Genomic DNA, 22,186 nt, shown 5'->3' with positions numbered 1-22,186 from the left:
TATAACGATATGTTTCTGTCACCCATGCATGTTATATTTTGCTTTTGGGATCGGGATGAGGAATCTGTTAAAAAGAGCGGTGTCGGCCTTCAGATGAAATGTTATGGGATTTTTTTTATTCGATTCATGGGTAATAGAGCAAGTTATATAAACCTCAATATTGCAAAAAATGTTGTGCCTATAATTATATACACAGTATACAAACACTAAGTTACGGTCTTTTAAACTGACGAAATTGCTTATATATGTGCAAAATGTTATTAATTATGTGTCACACGTAACTTTTGTGAATGTTTAAACCTCCTTACAATTATACCAATGGTTTTGTACTCAATTCTATGGATCGATCATTCTTGCAATTCACTGACATTAAATTTGGGTTTTTTAAATTGCATAATCTTTGTATATTTTTCTTGATAATTGTTCATGTGTTTCAATATTTAGGAAGCCATCTTACTTGTTTTATTCAGTTTTGAGAATTGCTACGAATATAACATATTTCGAAACTACAATTAGGCGTAGGCTTATTTAATATCAAATGGTAGCAGTTAAGCTCAATATGGAATAGAAAGACATCCAAAACGAAAACCAAAATTCAAATGCATTCAAAGATATATATCTATTGCCTAATGCGGGGTTTACACATTGCCGATTATTGTTCCCGTTTGAGATCAGACAGCGATACAACTCGAAAAGTGAAAAAGGCGGATTACTATACTCAATTATCTGGAATGTCCTATCATCGTCTGACCGAAGTCGTTTAAGTTCTTAACAGATTCCTACGGGTCGGGAAGGGTCCGAATAGTTCGGCGAAGCACCCCGACAGTTAGGTGCGTCCCGTAACATTCGGGGAAACTCAGCGAATTTTTTCTAGTCGGATTACAATCGTGCCTATGTCGTGATAGATTCTGCTGTATCGGATCAAAATCCTAACAATGTTCTGTGTATTCTGGACGGTGTCCTGTGGAACGGGAATGATCTGGAGAAATTTTTCATTGCCGTTTTTCTGCCGATTGAGTCCAGATCGCATCCAGATCTTGTCGATTGCGAACCGTTTTTGCCGAAACCGTTCTGGAACAGTCCCGTTATTAATACGAAATTTGTCAATGATACCCACGTCCGAGTCCCGACAATTACAGAATACAATACGACTGAGACCAGACAAAGCCGTTTGCAATGCGTTAGAGCAGACTGTCTTATATATGTCGGATTACATTCGGTAGAATCGGGACGCAGTCGTGACAGACTCGGTCGAATTTTACCAGGCGAAATATACAAATGGGATTAGAAGCGGATTGAGAACGGGATTATCGGGATAAATTCGATTGGAAACGGTTGAATATCGACGCTTCCTGAACAATATCTGATTGTTGTCGTGATTACATTATTTTTTTTTACAAATTTTAATTAAAGTTTGAATTTCCATCCACGATTCACAGGATCTTGATCAGACTTTTGACAAATTTTAATCGGGAATAGTCATGTCAAGGACGGTAGTAAAAATCGTGAATGTGTAACCCCAGCTTTACTGATAGAAATCAATTAATTAATTATTTTAGTTTTAGCATGCTACTGTCTATTTTTTTGTAAATGGTCAGCTATAGGTCAAAATAAACAATATTAGCCTAGATTTAGAAATACACTTCTTAGTTATGTTTCTTAATTTCCACGAAACGTGATGAGATTAATTGGTTTATAAGTTCATATTAAACATGTTAAAAGGCTCGCCAAGTCCTTTTAAAGTTTAAAATTAATTTTAAAGGCATACAAATTTTGACCGTATAAACACGAGTTTATTGACCAATAACAACAACAAGCATGTCACGGTGTAAAAGAGAGAGAGACTCAGATCAAGTAAAAAGTCGTTACAAGGTTACATCCTTATCACTTATGAAACTATACATATATAGTATATAGTTCTACTTTTCGAAATATCTCTATTTGATATAACATTTTTTAGCTCACCTGACCTGAAAGGTCAAGTGAGCTTTTCTCATCACTTAGCGTCCGTCGTCCGTAAACTTTTTTAAAAATCTTCTCCTCTGAAACTACTGGGCCAAATTTAACCAACCTTGGCCACAATCATCCTTGGGGTATCTAGTTTAAAAAATGTGTCCGATGACCTGGCAATCAAACCAAGATGGCCGCCATGGCTAAAAATAGAACACAGGGGTAAAATGTATATTTTGGCTTATATCTTTAAAACCAAAGCATTTAGAGCAAATCTGACATTGGGTTAAATTGTTGATCAGGTCAAAATCTATCTGCCCTAAAATTTTCAGACGAATCGGACAATCTGTTGTTGGGTTGCTGTCCCTGAATTTGTTATTTTAAGGAAATTTTGCAGTTTTTGGTTATTATCTTGAATACTATTATTAGATAGAGATAAACTGTAAACAGCAATAATGTTCAGGAAAATAAGACCTAAAAATAAGTCGACATGACCAAAATTGTCAGTCAACTCAACCCCTTAAGGAGTTATTGTCCTTAATAGTCAATTTTAACAACTTTTTCGTAATTTTTTGTAACTTGTACAAAAATCTTCTCTAAAACTACTGGGCCAAATTTAAACTAACTTGGCCACAATCATAATTGGGGTATATAGTTTTAAAAATGTGTCCGATGAACCCACCTACAATGTATCAAACAAAATGACCGAATTACTAAAATTAGAACATAGTGGTAAAATGCGGTTTTTGCTTTATATCTTTGAAACTAAGACATTTAGGGCAAATCTTTCAAGATTAAAATGTCCATCAGAATAAGATCTATCCCTCACAAATTTTCAGATGAATCCTACAACCCGTTGTTGGGTTGCTGCCCTAAAATTGGTAATTTTAAGGACATTTTGCAGTTTTTGGTTATTGTCTTGAATACTATTATAGATAGAGACAAACTGTAAACAGCAATAATGTTCAGCAAAGTAAGATCTACAAATAAGCCAACAAGACCAAAATTGTCAGAGAACCCCTCAAGGAGTTATTGTCCTCTATAGTCAATATTGAACAACTTTTCGTCATTTTTGTAACTTGTACAAAAATCTTCTTAAAACTATGGGCCAAATTTAACCAAACTTAAAAAAAAAAGTGTCTAATAACCCCGCCTACCAACCAAGATGGCCGACATCAGTAAATACAGTAACATGTGAGCGACACAGGCTCTTGAGAGCCTCTAGTTTTGCATTTTGATTAATTCAGTTAATATATATTTTTTAATTCTTTCATACTATATATACGTTAAGCTATATTCTTGTTATTGTTTTATCCTTTGCTAAACAGTGTTACCCGGGAAAAACTTATTTTGAAACACTTCCACAACTGACTATCATGTCCGACGAGTTCACTATCTTCTGTGTTACTTACTCGAACAATCCATTTCAATGAGAGCAATAATATAAGTCTCACTGAACAAATGCTGAAAGTAAAAAGACAATTAAGCGTTATACTGTTAAGCTTGTCTGCCTGTATGACCATGTGAGGTGAAAAGGGGGCCAGCTGTTTGTGGTTTGTGTGCTTGTCTGACTGTAGGACCATGCGAGATAAAATATACTGAGCATGCAAACAATCACAATGTAGTATAAGCTTTAAACGGCCCAGCGATATCAAAATATAGAAACTCCCTGATTTTATTTCTTACATTAAAAGAAAACTTATAACAAAAGAAGTATCGGTTTAGATTGAACGTTTGGTTCTGTCACGTTTGATGTCCATTGAAATTAATCGTTCATGTCTTATCATAGAACATTCCTGACACGGAAATGAAATCAAAACATTTGTAAACTCCTTTTATACAATAATGAGAGTTTTCAAACCCTTTTATTAAGAATGCGTATCTTGAATAGTCTCCTTTTAAATCGGGATTTGAATTTCACTTTTGCCAACCGAAAATCACTTGTCAGATTTCGCACAATCTAATTAAAGTTAAATCTCCGCACTCGCTCAGTTTTTTATACTCGGTCGCTGCGGAGATATAATTTTAATTAGATTGGTTTTTGCACTACTTTTGTGATTTGTTTGAATGCTATACAATTTCGCACATTTGTTACGCGTTATGATTTAAAAGAAGTCTTATATTTTTGAATATTAATCTATAATGTTTAATATCACATTGCAACAACTTTGTTTGTTGTCAAATCTATCAGTTTATTATTTTTACAGTGCCATTTCGTTCTAAATTTGATAATCGATCACTAACACTAGGTACAAACAGTGCAACCTACAACATATGTATATGCATAGTCTACTTTTAAAGAGAAATCGGTTAAAAAAACAACGATGCGCAGTGCATTTAAGTTAGAAATCATTTTTTTTTAATTATTTCTAGTGACTTGATTAAAAAATATACCCCTTTCATTACCTAATTCAAAGACTTTTAATACAATATGTTTGTCTTTGCCTGATTGGAGTCGTGTTAGCTTTCTTGAAGGGCAATTCAGTTACATTAAAAGGTTAAACTTATATGAACGTAAATTGTTATTGTAAATACAATGCTGAGTACGGTCTTAAAATACAAAGCAAATTTAATGTTTGTTTGTTTTTCCACTAATAATCATTATACCTTTCTTGGTAATATTGAAAACGGATTTCCCCCGCAATAATGAATGTAAGAATTGTTAAACTTTCAAAGTGTGTAAAACTTAGGGTTGCTCTGGTTTACGGACATGTCTAGTTTTGTCAGGTCTTGCACTACTTCTGTGATTTGTTTTGTTGAAATGCTGTTTTCCAAGCTGTTTTGGTCCGAGCACCACGAACGAGTTTTAGAGACGAAACAAGCGTCTTGTTAAAGGCCTGGTATATTTGATGAGTTTTTCAACTATAATGATGATCCAATGAATATTAACAACCGTATTATTCCATGTGAAGTGTCTTGGTCGTGCTTGAAATATCTGACTCTCGGGAGTTAATTTAAAAAAACATATTACGCGTAAGCTTGTTAGATTGATTGTTCAACTTGGTTTCTTGTTATCCAGTAGCAATTATTCTATTCTAGGTGACGAGAACAAATAAACAATAATGTAATAAAATGGGTCGAGCCCAAGCTCAAATTTCAACTGCAACTGGAAAAGCAAACTGCATGTAAACTTTTGAAACGGCCCGATAGAAAATTTGCCTGAAAACAGGCCCCTCCGACTACCCTCCTTAACGGCATGCCCAGTTTGTTGCAAGGCCAGTTCTATAACGTGTAGAGGAGTTTGGCACTATCCCTACACGAGACATCACCCGGAACCAACGCCCTCAGTCCGAATGGACGTGGCAGCGTATTTATACATCCCACATAAAAATGACTTTACTGCGCGGATGTATAACCGTATTTCTTTGGAACTGATACTTATATTTGGAACAATAGTCACTCTATTCTCTGAAGTTACTATAACACACGTATGATATAAAATACATTGTACTGATTCGTATAACTATCTCTCCTTATCCATATGTTTTTTCTTTGTTAAAAAATTGACCAGACAGCAGGTTGTCGCCGTGACTGTCATACATGATGGAATTTAAGTTTATTTCACTTTAATTTGGTTACATATCAATCTTAAGACAATATAAACATATTTTAAAAGTTTTTGTTAGCTTATTACCGAACATAACGTTACAAATAATTCGTATACACAGTGACACATATATACACATGTCTGACTCTCTGATATAAACATAAAGCATGAAGATAAACCGCAGCCAGCAGGGCCGTAAATTGCATCCCCTGGAAATATTTTAAGACCCTTTTTAGACAAAAAAAATTTTTTTTTTTCGTTTTTTTTTCCTGTATGCAATGTACCTCCCCAGAATCCACCACTTGTTAGAATTTTGTTACATTTCAATAATTAAGCGCCTAAAAATATTGAATACAGTTGTCTGCTCTATGGTCCGGTTGTTGTCTCTTTGAAACATTCCCCATTTTCATTCTCAATTTAATAATTCAGAGTAAGATTAGGTGTAAAGTAATATTTATTTACGCTTTATACTGCTTTATGACTTCACAAGCCATTTATATTAAGGTTTAGTGAAACAATTTGCGAACTTAAAATGAAAGACTCCCTGACATTGCCAACTTGAGCATTTTTATTGTTTATCCTGCTTTTTTTGTCTGCTCAAATCGAGCTATTTTAACTTCGCTTCACAGACACAATTTACAAACCTTAAACTGAGAATTCACATGTAATTTATTACTCATAATTTTTACCATAAAATTCAAATTAATATAAAGTAACACTTTGTTTATACTGAAAGTTTTATCAAATGTCAAGGCGCCTTTTCTATGACGGGATGAATCCCATCTCTTGAGCACTTCTATACCTTCAATATTGCCAACATTGTTACTTCTATGTATGTGTAGCATAGCAAGACCACACAATCTGTTTTCCGTCATTGTTGACCTATTCCATGTTTTGAGGCGCCGTAGCGCAGAAAACGATCGTTCACAATTATTATGCCCGCGAATGAGACACAGGAAAATCCCGTGCTACAAACTTGGCTGGAAATTTTTACGTGTGCAAAGGAGTTGGGTACCGTTCAGCGATATTCACCAGATTTAAATATCGAACACACCTTGCAATTATGATTAATCACCTTGTTGGTCAAATTAATAACCGGTGCTATTAAAATAATGCATGATTTAACCATTTTTTTTATTTTCTGGTTTTTTTCCGTATTTTTTATTTTTGGGTCAGCCCGCAATAGGAGGCAACTGCCTACATGCCTCCATGTAATTTACGGTCCTGCCAGTTTACGGTTTTATGTAGCCGATATATCAAAATGCATTATACATTATTGTCATTCAGAGGAACTTGCATTTTAGATGTTTAAATGTTTTAGGGTTGTAAATGTGTGCCCTTTGTTCTAGCACCTACTGTGAGTTAGGGAGCTACCATTTGGCTCGGATGACAAATTGTGTCTTGCATTTTTATTTTTAGTTGTAAATTCTATCCTGCTTTTTTATTTTTCACTTATACGGTCCTGCCTTTTACTGTTTTACTAGTTTATCCCGACTATTTTTCAAGTTAGCGATAAACCAGTTGTCATCCTGCTTTTTTTTCTAAGTTGCTCATTCTGCTTTTTTTGTTCAAAACTCCTGTCCTGCCTTTTTTCCAAATTTCATCCTAGCTTGTAAAAGAGGAGCAAAAGATATCAGAGGGACAGGCAAACTCATGAGTCGAAACAAACTTGACAACGCCATGGCCAAAAAATAATAAAAAGACTAACAGACAAATAATAGTACACAAAACACGACATAGAAAACTAAAGACTAGGCAACGCGAACCCCACCAAAAACTGGGGGTGATCTCAGGTGCTCCATAACGCGGATAAACAGATCCTGCTCCACGTCATGAGGCCCCTCATGGGGGGTCCTAGTAATCACATAATCACCGTTTTTTTGCCAATATAATCACATAATCATTAAATATTTGCTTATCTTTAGTAATCAAATAATCATAAACTAAAAATACAGTCCTAGGTAATCAAATAATCATGAAATATTTGGCTTAATAATCAAATAATCATTAAAAAAACGGCCAAGTAATCACATAATCAAAAACCCCATGAGGGCCCTCGTCATGTGGCACCCGTCGTGTCACGGTGCTCATGTTATTTCAAATTCGGTAAATAGTCTAATTCGGTAGATCACAATCGTGTAAATGGAACGGGATTTTACGTAGTTACGACATTAGGAACATATCCGATATCATCTGTAAGTTTGTATTGGTGTTAACCACGTGGTGTGAACTGAGCCTGACGAGTACTGTATGCACATAGTGTTATAGTAGTCTCAGTCTCAGGTGTGCCGAATGAGGGTTTGTAACAGTGGTTTCCAAACATAAATTGATCAGAGAATCAGTGAAGTTTTGAAAGGGGTAATAGTAGAGTAGAGTTGAAATATTCACCTTCTTTCTTTCAGGAAGTAAGTCTCGTTTCTTTCCCCTCTTCACAATGTCCCCAAATACTAATAAACTTTATGATTTAAGTTTGTCGACGTTTTGGGCAGTAGACAATGTACCAAATCAACACAGAGAGAAACATACATCTCATTCGAGATTATTGCAAATTCGTGAAGGACTCAAGCTGATGTAAAGTGGATTGAGATTGAAGTATGCCGAGGGCAATTTTGTTTTTGTTTTCGATTATTTATATTTTTTTATCTTTATTATTTTTATAGGTGCCTGTGGGTTTTCTGTGTCTATAGATTAACATGAATATACTAGAAATAACGTTTGTTTACTATTTACAATTACTTTCAATTGCTAAAATATGATATCAGATGCATGGTAGCTAGACCAAAATTCTTACTATACAAATCCTTGGCTAGACACAGTTAAAAACAATCTGGAAATTCAGTGGTGCTAGAGCCAGTTGGACAGAGAAGTAGAGGGGGCGAAATGAAAGCCAACACTTACTGACTTCTAGACAAATAGACTAAAAAAAGAAGGTTTTCACAATTTAATATTGAATTATCAATTAATCTCAATCACATAGGTGGATCCAAGTGCGGTTGGGGCTCTGGGCCCGCAACCCCCATTTCGTGGGAAATTTGGTTGATAATATAGGGAATTACTAAAGCTTGACTATAGCCCCCTTATAAAATGTTCTGAATCTGCTGCCACTGAATCAGAATGAAATAGATATGTTCTGGACAATAAAGCCTGAAGGTATTTGCAATATGTAGTGTGAAACCACAGGCACTTTATGTGTTTTGTCCTCACAAGATTAGCTTATATAGCTAATTTCTACTAATTTTTACATACATTTTATGTGCTCTTGTCCCTATTCATACAATCTTACAATATCTTTAGTCTATAATAAATGTGCTGCCCGTCTATTTTAATCTTATGTGGAAGATGAGAATATAGGGACAGCACATATAAACTACTGCAGATATTGTGTTATTGCTTGAATAGGTGTAATAGTGAAATTTTTAGTGGTCTTGTGATGTTTGTATTCTGACTTAAACTTAAACACTTGCCATACAGCATGAGATTTGCTCACTATTGGTAGCTGTTTGGCTCTCCCTTCACACCACTTGTGAGTTTGATCTTGAGAAATGATGATAGTTTGTCGTAAGTGGTTGATAAATGGCTGACCAGTGTAAAGGAGAGCACCCTTGTAGATTTCCAAAAAAGAGTAGGCTAATGCCACTTCAAGGCAAGAGGATTCAATGTCCAAATTGTCACTTGACCTCTTGTTTAAAAGTTCATTTAGACATTATCTTGAAGTCATTTTCAAAAGTCAACATATTCATGATATTGTGTTTTGCAAGAAAAGTTTTATAATGACCATGAAAAAATGTGTTTTTATATGATTTCAACTTGTGAGTAAAGTCACTTTATTTTTAGAATGCTATGTCATGTATATATCAAAACACTAGGTTATTTTCTGGTAGCTAAAAACTGAATTTCATTCTTGAATGTTTGTGCAATCAAATCCCATATCTAGAAAGTAAGAGGCTTGACAAGATCCTAAATTTCTGATTAAAGATATCTATTGTGAAACACAGTTTTGACTATAAAAAACAATCTGGAAAATGAGAAAGCTAATATTATGATACAACATATAAAACCTTTTCCCTAAATGTAAGAAATGCAGTGTATTGACCACATAATATATTTCGTGCTTAAAGATCCTCCATCTCAATTGAAAAACAGGATGCATTTGGCCTTTTTGTATGTTTGAGGATTTAAATAAGGAAATATGATATGACATGTTTAGAAAAAGTGTGAATGTGAGAAACTTTATTCAAAGCTCCCAGTTTTGATCAGGCTGTCAGTGAAATCTTTATGAGCAAAACATATTTTTCAGATGAGAATTCTTGATTACAGTAACTTTATTATATTATAAGTTGAATATGTACCCAGGTTTCAAAAAGCTTAATCACTATTGAGTTAGAAGGTTTTGTTGAGAAATTTATATGCTTCTTTATGGAAACAGAAAAAACCCACAAATAGTGCTTTATGTTGCAAGTCAAAAGGTGATTTAAACTATATCATTACGTAATTTTAAATATATTTTAAATCACCTTAGTTATTTTATTAGAATTGTTTTACATTTGTCATTTTGGGGCCTTTAGATACAATGAAGGATTGGTTTTACTCGTTGCGTTGTTGAAGATCGTACAGTGACCTTCAGTTGTTACAGTTAAGTTGTTCTATCATTTGGTCACTTGTGCAGAGAAATCTCATTGGTAATCACACAGGAATTTGACTTGACACAGTCACACAATTTAGGGACTTTTTACTTATCTAGGGTTTTAATGTCTTCAGATTTACAACTCGATTTTGGCACATTAGTGTATAATTATCAAGATGATAGTTTACAGATTGAATTTGTGTTTCACTTCAGTTGAACAGTTTCCCACACAAATTGAGCCCTAGAAAATTTTATGATTTTTTTTTCAAATTACATTTGCAACATTAGATGAAAATTGTACAAATTAATCAGATATTCAATGATCTCTGATTTTTTTCCCCACTTGACAGAATTGCAACGAAAAATAAGGTCTTAATTTATTTTTATTTTTCAATTTTACAAAATGGGAAAAATTATTTGATCATATTCAGACTTAAAAAAAGAAAAAAAAGCCGACATAATTTAATTCTCAGTTTGTTGTATCATGTGTATATAGCCACATTATGATAATAAACTTGTGTTGTCAATGCATACCCCTGGTATACCTCAACTTTCATGTAAATTTAAAGATTGTTAAAACATTTTAAAACAATTAGGGTTGCACCGCTGTAGTACTGACACATTCAGTAAATCTTCCTTATTTTGCAATTATATGCACATAATGACACATATAATTTATTGTGATAACTAGATAGAAGTCATACATGTATACTTGTAGGAACAATTATTGATTGAATTGTGCACAATAGATTACTGTTTACAATCATTACATTGAGGGATTGTTGTTGAAAGAAGGACAAAATCCCGTTCTGTAGAGATTGCAATGTTTTGTCCCGGAAGCAAGATATAACAATTCTACATTCGTGTGTTGACAGTTACACAAATCTGTGGTTTAAGTTAATTTCGACATTTTGAATATTTATGAATTGTTTTAAGAAAAAAAGACAGTTTTGGCAATAAACATTTAGACACAATTTTGGGTTTGAAGATTTTAAGACTTCTAGGGGCATTATGTCTTTCGGACTGTTCCTCTGTCTATTTATTTTTATCTAATGTTTCAATATATCAAAATAAGGATTTACATCTACATTAATATTGACATTATTAAGCTACAAATATTTTCTGATTGTTCAATTTGTTCACAAATTTTACATTTTTGTCGAGTCTGCAACATTTGTTGTAAAAGCGAGACATAGTGATTTTACATTCCATCATTGGTATTGTTATCGGCAGCAGCCTCCACTAATATTCACTCTGTGGTAAAAGATGATTTGAAATTTTAATAACTTTCTTAAACTATCCTGGAATTTTACCAAACTTGGACAGAAGCTAGTTTATGAACATGCGATAGTATCCAGTACTAAATTTTGTAAAAAAAAATCCTGTTTATCCATATTTTACATACTTAGTTTTTCTGCCAGTTTAAACATTACATTCACTTAGTGGTTAAAGTTTTTGAAATTTTAATAACTTTATTAAACTAGCCTGGATTTCTACTAAATTGGACAGAAGCAATGTTTATGATCATGAGATAGTATCCAGAAGTTTATCCATATTTTAATTATAAACAGACTATGTTTTTCTGCCAGTTTATATTATATTCACTCTGTTGTAAAAGTTTTAAAAATTTTGGTAACTTTCTTAAACTATAATCTTGGATTTGTACCAAAATTGTACAAAAGCTTGTTTATGATCAAAAGCCATAGTATCAAAAGAAGGAAATTGTGTAAAAAAATATTTCCTATTTTCCCGTATCTTACTTATAAATGGACTTTTCTTCCAGTTAACATTACATACAGTCTGCAGTTTAAGTTTTTAAAACATTTATTATATTCATAAACTATTTTGTTAACTAAATCTATTATGTGCACACAATTATTCCCCTATTCCCACTGAAAACATAGACAACAGTAAAAGTAGCCAAGACACTGGATTCCTTGGAACCCTTACAAATTTTATATTTTGTTTAGACAACACACCACCTTTTATTCATCAAAATGGAAGGATATTGTTTACATTAAATTGAAAATTCAGCAATAGACTAAGCCTTCTTTTATTCCTTTAAGATATCTTAAAATTTGAGTACTCAATGTACACAAGTTCCTGGTTAAATTTTAACACAAGATATGTATTAGATAAGTGAGAACTGCATATGCCATTGGATAAAAATGTCTGACAGAACATGGTTTTATTGTTCAAATAATGTGATGTTTTTATTAGTGCAAAAATATTACAGGATGGATATCATAATTAGCATATTGAAATGTAATATTATCTTGCGATATAATGTGCAGGAATCCCATTTCTGAATAATTAGTCTTTGTATTGTTGTCTGGCATCAGAGACTAACAAATATGCAATTGATAGTAGCATTTATGGTAATAGCTGCAACAAAGAATTTATAAAAGAAAAGAAAAAAAGATCATATTACAAATAAAACCCCCCAAAATTCCTCATCTTTTACACATAAACACAAATAATTGTGTCATTTACTGATGAAAGTCAGTGATAAACAGTTTGTATTTGCTTCTATTTGTGTGAAATAATTGAAAAAAGAGGCACCTATAGTAAAACCCTACTCAGTAAACACTGGTCTTTATGTTTTAATGTCTCTTTTTTCTTTCTTTATAGGAACATACTGTGACTAAAAGATGTCTCATCTATCAGCCAATTATAAAAAAAACTACATAGAAAGTGTAATGTTAGGTTAAATAGATATTTTTTGTGCTTTCCCTTTAGGGGAGGGGCCATTAAGTTTTACCCTTTTCCGTCTGAAAGTCAGTCCGTATGTCACAAAACTGGTTTTCAATCTCTAACCTTAGTTCAAGCAGGTGTTATTACACTTATTCCCATTAGTGTGCTTATTACCACAAAACACTTATTCACAATGCTTATTACCACAAAACACTTATTCACAGTGCTTATTACCACAAAACACTTATTCACAATGCTTATTACCACAAAACACTTATTCACAATGCTTATTACCACAAAACACTTATTCACAGTGCTTATTACCAGAAAACACTTATTCACAATGCTTATTACCACAAAACACTTATTCACAATGCTTATTACCACAAAACACTTATTCACAGTGCTTATTACCACAAAACACTTATTCACAATGCTAATTACCACAAAACACATTTTGCCTCAACCAAATGTTATGACACTTATTCACAATGCTAATTACCACAAAACACATTTTGCCTCAACCAAATGTTATGACACTTATTCACAATACTTATTACCACAAAACACAGATCATGTTCAAATTTGGGTAGTGTCACTTTTATCTTTCATGAGTTATGTCCCTTTATAATGTTATAAGCAGTGGGGGCATCATCTGTGTCCTATGTGGACACATTCCCCATTTATTTCTTAATAATTTAATTTTGGATGTAAGGCGTATTCTGATTGGCTGATGTCGTTTTGTTATCAGCTCATAGACATAATTATGTCATGTGACCGTGACATCATGAAAGTTTTTCATGATTTTCTACGGTTCAAAATATAATTAAGAATTAAATTATAAGAAATGACTGTAATATTTTTTCTGCCTATTTGAAATGACATAAAAAATGTGGCACACACTTTAAAATAAACCGCTACGCGGGTTATTCAGTGTGCACCACATTTTTTATGTCATTTCTTCATAGACAGAGAAAATTTTACAGTCATAATCATTCCTTAAAGAAATTTGTTTATCTTTTCAGACAAACTGTGGAGAAATTTTGATAGCAGTTAATCCATACAAAAAATTATCAATATTTGATATTAATGTAAGTATATTTCTATAAATAATAAGTTTATTTGATGATACTTTGCATTAGACTTTCTTGAATAATTTATAAAATAATTGATGACAGAGAAAGAGTTTCACTGGCCACCATTCGTTATCCATTCCGGAAGTCTTATGAGATTTCTCATGGTCATGTTTTGTTATAAGATGAGATGTTGTGTTACATCATGACCGACTTCAGTATTATTTTGTTTTTACAAAATACTGAATTATTGACAAGTCTGTCTTTGGTTAGATGCAGTATCAAAGGTTACAGTGTATTAAAAGTAAAAATGAATGACAGTTTATCAGTAGAAATAAAGAACTCACTGTTTATTCCATATTATAATTCTGTTAAGGGGCTGTACAAGTAAAACTGTGGAAATAATTAACTTTAAAGGACTTGCTGACATCAAGGACAACTGAAAAATCAAGGAAAGCGAAAGAAAAACACTGAAATGTTCATTTGTGCAAAACAATTACATGACAGCTTACTAAAATGATAACTTCGTTATGAGAGATTTGCTTAAGTAACAAGCCTGTGTTTAAAGTGACCTTAAATAACTTAATTGTAAGAGCCTAGCCCTGAGTCAACATAGCAACGTCAGCTTCCCTAGAGGATAACCAAATCAAATGGGATAAATAGCTTTTAAAATTAAAACTAATTCATTTTCTTTTAATTGAAAAAAAAATTTGTAGTAATTATATGCTTATAGATAATTAATCGATGTCCAAGACGTTTGCCATTACAATTTTTTTTTTTATGAATTAAAGTACAAAATGTTTGTTCTAGTAAGCATGAACTGGCTGCATGCCATTTCAGAAAACGATAACTAATGAAGGAGATAACATCTTGTCATCTACTCATCTCAAATTTCTACAACAAGGGGAATTTAATATGTTTGTTTTTTAAAATATGGGTTTATTCTGATGACATATTTAATTTGGGCATACCTTTAAAAGAATGATCCACATAAGTTAGTAGTCATTACTTGTCTCCCTTTGGTATCTGATAGTAATCCATGTAGAAAGAATATTGTTAATTGTGTATTCCTATAAAATGGTACCCTCCAAATGAGTAATTTCCAGGTTACCTCTATATAAAAAAGAAGTTGTGATATGATTTCCAATGAGACAACTGTCCACAAGAGACCAAAATGACACAGATATTAACAACGATAGGTCACTGTACGGCCTTCAACAATGAGCAAAGCCCATACTTCATAGTCAGCTATAAAAGGCCCGCATATGACAATGTAAAACAATTCTGTCTTTCTTTTGATAAGACATTTCTACCAATTTTTTCCCTTCAACTTTAAACTTTTTATATAGAGGACCAAGCTTTATCACGGTTTATTCAATGTTGTGCCCTGTTTATACCATACCAAAAGGGGAGATAATTCACTGATGTTGCTTCATAATTATTATAAAAGTGTTCTTTCTGTACAAATTATTAGTTTGTGAGAGAAAATAAAGATTTACTATAGGAAACAGATTACATATATAATTTATCAGTTATGAAATAACATTTACTCACTGGAATAGCAATATTACTTTTAGAAACATGAACAGTATGATTGGAAAAAGTTTGAAGCTAGTGCACCACCTCACATATTTAATGTTGCTGCTCGTGCCTACCAAAGGATGCGTGAAACAGAGACTAATCAGGTCATATTGGTTAGTGGTGAGTCAGGAGCTGGTAAAACAGAAAGTACCAAACTTATGGTCAAACATTTTGTTCATATGTGTCCACATGGTAATGAAGATCTACATGACAAAGTGGTGAAGGTAATGAATTTATATTGACATTTAACTGACATATGCAAATGGTTTTATCAATTTTGTGCTCATTTTAGTCTTTTTTTATTAATGCATATTTCTGTAGCTTCATTCCAAGTGGCTGGTAACAGAACTCAAATGTTATATAAAAAAGTATAAACTGTTATTAAGATTTTGAGAAAATGGATATACATGTGCAATGGAATTATTTGATAAATTGTTTATAGAGATTTTCTTGCAAAATCAATTATGAAATATTAGTTGTTATCATATTTTTGATTTATTTCAGGTAAATCCCCTGCTTGAGGCATTTGGAAATGCACAGACAATTATGAATGAAAATTCCAGTAGATTTGCAAAGTTCTTGGAGCTAAGTTTTGAGGAAAATGGACAAGTGCTTGGAGGTAAAATATTTGAACTTAACGATAGTAATTTTATTTGATGGCTTTAGATTATTGGAGATCTCTCTGATTTTTCAAATGCACATATTATAAGAACCACTGGCTGAAGGTTTATATCAAGGAAGTCTGGACTAGTAAATCTTTTAATAATTTAAATGGAAAATTTCTTTAAAAAAAAAAAAGATTACAAGACACTCTTTATTCTCTTGAGAAACAATTAAATTCAAAACAAATTATGATAGATAAACTACTTTTCGACATTCGAGTGAATATAATTACAACCTGAGAAAAGCACATGTTAAACTGGAAGAAATGAAAACAAAACTTTTTATATGTTTCATGTGTCTGAAGTGCTAAATCAGGAAAGCTGAAAGATGAGGATATTAAGGATGAATCATTAAAGTTGAAGAGCTTTCGATTTAAACATTTTTAACAAATATATATTCCCAACATTATTTTAATGCAAATGCAAATATATTTTTTCAGCTGTTGTTCGTGACTACATGTTAGAGAAATCAAGAGTGGTAAATTATAGTTTTGATGAAGGGAACTTCCATATTTTTTATTCCTTGTTTGCTGGTGCCACTAGACAACAATTGGATGAACTAAGTCTAAAAGAAGCAAAAGATTACAAGTTAGTATTTATCTCCGACAGAAATAAAGATAGTGTTTGCATCTGTTTTTTATTTGTTTTCTTTAAAGAATTTGCTTGCCTACTGTGGATTCATTTAAATTCGTTGCATACATTTTTTCATAGATTTAATGGGTATAGGGGAACCATCAGTTTAAATGTTCAGCTTATTACAAATTTTCTATAGGATTGTATGCAGCCTTAAAGCAAATTAAAAATGACACATATGCAAGTTTTCCTCAATCTGTAAAACTCAGTTCCCATGAAATAAATGTTCCCATGAATCCACCATATATTGTTCCTTTAGTTATTAGTTGAGAATATTTTTAATGGTGGGAATCTTCAAATATTGCAATGATTGTGAAAGAACATTTTATTTTATTATAAGGTTTTCCCATTGGTTATTTCTTTTGGTAGTTTAGAGAATTAGCTGCTCATTACTCTGTCATGATGATGCAATAACTTGAGTCCTTTTCAAATTTTATTCTTTTGTTCCTCTACATGATAAAATGGTCAAGTTGAATAATAAATGGGGATCAGTTCACTTCCAATACAGTAGATATGGGGTATTTGAATATGACTTAAACTAAAATAACATCATGGTGATAGGAATGTCTTGAAACTATAATTATCTTACCTCCTATACATTTCTAGGAATGTGATTGGTTAAAAGCGCCCTCGTGAAGACCGTGTATATTTGATATTAGGTTAGTAGGGAGGCGGGGCTTATCTCATACACGGTTAGTAGTGGAGTTGCGTCCCTTTATATTCCATATAAGGTAGTAGGGAGGCGGGGCTTATTTCATACACGGTTAGTAGTGGTGTTACGTCCCTTTATAAAAACAAAACGGTACTGAGAAAAAAATCGTAAAGGTTTCAACAGACGAAAAAATTGATGATTAAGATTGAAATAAATTCATATAACACATTTAACCCTCACAAGTTGTTATTGTTAGTATCTGTTTTTGTTGGATCAATGGAAGTAGTTTCTTAATGCTAACAGTATTGAGGACATTGAGGACTTGCTCATTTTGATAGGTCTAAATTTCACACGTAAAGATAGTTGGTAAGATAAATTCGTTACATAGTGTGCTAGTGACCTAATACGGTATATATGGGGTCAGTAAATTCCATATGGGGATTTGAGCTTCGCTCTCACCCCATATGGAATTTACTGACCCCATATATACCGTATTAGGTCACTAGCACACTATATAACTAATATTATTTTGGCATGTATTTTATAGAATATTGAAGAATGGTAGTCAGGACTTATTGAACAAAACAACAGAGTACAGTCAGATGTACACAGACCAGATGAGTGTATTACAACAAATTGGCTTTGATGGAGAAGTATGATGGATAATAATTCTTATGTTGACATAAGACCCTTTTCTGATATAGCACACAAATACACATACATACATATATGCATACTTATCTTACCTCCTATACATTTCTTGGAATATAATTGGTTAAAAGCGTCTGCGTGGAGACCGTGTATATTTCATATTAGGTTAGTCGGGAGGCGGGTCTTATTTTATACATGATTAGTAGTGGTGTTACGTCCCTTTATAAAAACACAACGGTACTGAGAAAAAATCTTTAAGGTTTCTACAGATGAAAAAAATGATGATAAAGATTGAAATTAATTCATAAAACACATTTAAACCAAACAAGTTGTTATTATTGGCAGCTGTTTTTGTAGGATCAATAGAAGTAGATTCTTAATGCAGGTCACTAGTCTAAATTTCACACGTTAAGTTAGTCGGTAAGATAAATTTGTCACATAGTGTGCTAGTGACGTAATATGGTATATATGGGGTCACTTTCACCCCATATGTAATTTACTGACTCCATATATATGGTATTAGGTCACTAGCACACTATGTAACTAATAATACATGCATACAAGATACAGCAGATATAAAGCTTAATATTCTACATTTTCTGATAATAATGCTGAATGATAATTAATTAAATACTTTGGACAGTTTAGAGTATTTACAACTTTAAGATTTTTAATTACTATAAAGAAGCAGTAGAAATGTGTTAAGAAAGTAATTTTAACACTATATATGGCAAATTTTTAAAATTTAAGGTCAAGCAAAAATGCAAAAATGTCCATGTCACAGCATTTGGTAAAATTTTACATGCAACCTTTTATAAAAATAAGGAGATGTGGTATGATTGCCAATGAGACAAATATCCACCAAAGTTCAATTAAAGTAGAGGTCAGCAATTATAGCCAACTGTTCAGCATTCAACTTGGCTTGTTGAACTATATTTAAAAACTGAATTAAAACTTATAGTAGTCTTTCAAAAAAGGTGAACATTTTTATAAATAGCACATAAAATTGGTGTGAAACCTTCTTAAATTTCATAAAAAAATAACTAAAAATATTAATTTTTAATTACATACCTATCTCAAAGGGATAGATATGTTTTTGAACACAATGACTATATAAGTAATATGATGTATACTTCTGTACTTTTTGTAGGACATGGGTATTCTACATTGCATGCTGGGTGCTATTATTCATATAACTGAGGTGAAGTTCAGAGAGGCAGAGAGACAAAATGAAGCTTTAGAAATAGTTAACCTTGAACATGTCAATACAGGTAATAATATTTGTTTTATTACATTTTACTTTTATGTAAACAGAATATGTTATTAACATTCATCATAATTGATGACATATAAAACGTGCAGAAATTTTTTGTAAAAGTTCCAACTTCAGTTTTAGTAATGCATCCATTGAAGCATGATTGTTTTTTTTACCTGCATTGCCAATGTCCAAGGTAGGATTCAGGTAACCTCTTGATTTTGTCCAACTGTCTGTACGTCATTCAAAAATGCCTTAGGTTGAAAACTCAAAGTTTCTTGGCATCTATATAAGAAAAACATGTAAACTCGAACAATTATATGCAGCAACCTAGATCCAGACCAAGTTTTTGTCTTGTTTTTTTTATTTGTTTCACGGATGTTGAATAGTTTGCAGTGTTAAAAAGGAAAGTTGAAAAGAAAGAAAATTGATGTTGATGAATTGTTTTGGATAGAATTATACAAAAGCAAAATAAAAACTATATTCTAATTTTTAGATGATGAAATAAATGTACAAAAAAAATAGCTTTGATAAAGTTAATTAATTTGTCAAAGGATAAAAAAAAATGTTTAATTAGTCTAGATTATTGCTTTGGTATTTCATAGCTTGCTGTTACAACTAGTTAAAAAAGTTTAAATCAGCTTATCAAAATATTATCAAGTATTTTACATTGAGTGACAATGGCTGTAAGATGTCATTAACCTCTGAGATTTATCACCGATATATAATTACGGTTATAAAACTCTTATTGATGATCAAAACAAATTAGTTTTTAAGTTAAACTTATTCTTTAATCAAATTTTTACCAATATGGGATTAACAAGTCTTGATTTATTAGTTGTAAGAAGGTTTTACACATGTTTTTTAAGTTCAAATGAATAAAATCGTCACTTAACTTACAATGTTCAAAGTCACATAAAATATGAGCATCTGAATCGACAGAATTTTTTTTTTCAATGTGACCTTTCTTGTCAAAACAAATTTGCCTTTCATTTATTTTTCTTACAATTACCTTTTGTTTTCCTTCTTAGAACACATATATAGTCATATAATGAAATTATTCAACCCTTATGACAATTTAGTCATTGAAAAAAATCTTCTCATCTTAATTTGGACATTACTGATTCCACTTCCCAGGCTACATAGAGCTGGACTTATTAACACAATAAATAACAAAAAAGTCAATAGAAATGTTGCAATTACAAAACACATTGCAGGAAAATCTAACAAACTGAACACATTTATTGTATATCTTATTCATAAAACACTCTGTTTAGTGTAATACAAGCAATATCCTATATATACAAGGACTGTGCCGCTGGAATAGGTCACCTTTTCCAGCTTGTAAATATGTGACTAGGTGCATGGGTAAATATATCAGAAGTATATGATAAGGTCAAACAAAGGGTTGGGTAACAGAACCCCAGCAGCAATCCTATCAATTATTAGTATTCTGTCTTATTGCTATGTAAATTTGAATTACAAATGATTGGTTTGATATGGTTGTAGAACTTTGGGCATATACTCAAGTGAGTTTAGCAGAATCAAAAGAGCAGATAGTTTTAGAACTTTGGGCATATACTCAAGTGAGTTCAACAGAATCAAAAGAGCCCCTAGTTTTAGAACTTTGGGCATATACTCAAGTGAGTTCAGCAGAATCAAAAGAGCATATAGTTTTAGAACTTAGGGCATATACTTTAGTGAGATCATCAGAATCAAAAGAGAGCCTCTAGTTTTAGAAATTTGGGCATATACTCAAGTGAGTTCAGAAAAATCAAAAGAGCCTCTGGTTTTGTTTACTTTCAGCTGCCAAGTTGTTGAATGTGAATCCATTGGACCTTGGTGTAGCTCTAATAAAGACAAAGACAGACTATGGCGGTAAGATTAATTACTTTGACTATTTTCTACCATAAACCTTATCGCTGTTTGTCTACCATTACTGGACATCACAAAGTTTACCATGAAAATTTTGATATTAAAATATAAAATATATGATGTCACAGTGGAAAAGTGATTGTTGTATGATGTCAACAGATTTCCAAATAGTGAAAAGGTGTATTGTTGGTCGCATTTATACATTACTCAGAGTTGGGAAATAATGCAACTTACTTGCAATAGAAAGAGAATCCACATTTCAATTACTAAAATGTTCAAGTTTTAGCCAAGCCAATATCTTTGGTTGTCCAGTGTTACAAGATCAAGCAATTATATAGAAAATATTAGTAGCATTGTCCAAATTTTAAGGGCCATGGGGTACAGAGCATCTTGTATTTTCCATCTCTGTGTTTAAAGTTTCAAATGAACACATGTTGCTACCCATATAGGTTTGTTATTAGGGAATATTATAATAATACTGAGAGTTTCTGTACTCTTATTCACTCTATATTTGTTAAATTGTACTCTTTAATATGTTGTTCTTATATTCAAATGCAGACTATAAGATTGTTTGCTTATTTATTTATATCTCTTGCATATATATTATATTAATAATGTATTCATGAAAAAATCATGTTGAAATACTATAGCATACTTTTAAGGTTATATGTTAAAGAATGCTAGAACTATACTTGCATTTTTCTTTAGGTTTTGGAGGTAAGACCACATGTAGAATTTCTAGAAGTGTTTTTTTTTCAACATTAGATTGGTTTGTTACACTGTGCATGTGCAATCCATCATTCACGATCAGATCATTTTCATTTCTATTGTTAACCCTCCATGCAACATTTAGTTTAGACCAACTCAAATATTTAGTTGAAATCTAAATAGTGTGCTTATAAGTTGACACTGAAATTTTAGCTAAGGAAGATATTATTGCAGTGATTAAATCTTTTTTATTTTAATATTGATCAATAAACATGCAAACT

At 32.1% G+C, this 22,186-nt stretch overlaps 1 protein-coding gene across 1 annotated transcript in view; it reads left to right on the top strand.

Annotated features, from left to right (window-relative positions):
- Window positions 1-22,186, top strand: part of LOC143064363 (chitin synthase chs-2-like) — an 82,007-nt gene that overhangs the window by 1,608 nt on the left and 58,213 nt on the right. The window contains exons 2-8 of the mRNA XM_076237137.1: window positions 13,841-13,906; window positions 15,466-15,693; window positions 15,974-16,088; window positions 16,572-16,719; window positions 17,964-18,069; window positions 19,218-19,338; window positions 21,129-21,200. Of these exons, the coding sequence (XP_076093252.1) occupies window positions 13,841-13,906; window positions 15,466-15,693; window positions 15,974-16,088; window positions 16,572-16,719; window positions 17,964-18,069; window positions 19,218-19,338; window positions 21,129-21,200 (856 nt within the window). The remainder of the gene's footprint in view (window positions 1-13,840; window positions 13,907-15,465; window positions 15,694-15,973; window positions 16,089-16,571; window positions 16,720-17,963; window positions 18,070-19,217; window positions 19,339-21,128; window positions 21,201-22,186) is intronic.

This window comes from Mytilus galloprovincialis, chromosome 2 (genome assembly GCF_965363235.1).
Source record: "Mytilus galloprovincialis chromosome 2, xbMytGall1.hap1.1, whole genome shotgun sequence".
Lineage (NCBI taxonomy): Eukaryota > Metazoa > Mollusca > Bivalvia > Mytilida > Mytilidae > Mytilus > Mytilus galloprovincialis.
The sequence above is the reverse complement of the archived record's forward strand: the minus strand, read 5'-3'. Positions and strand labels throughout refer to the sequence as shown.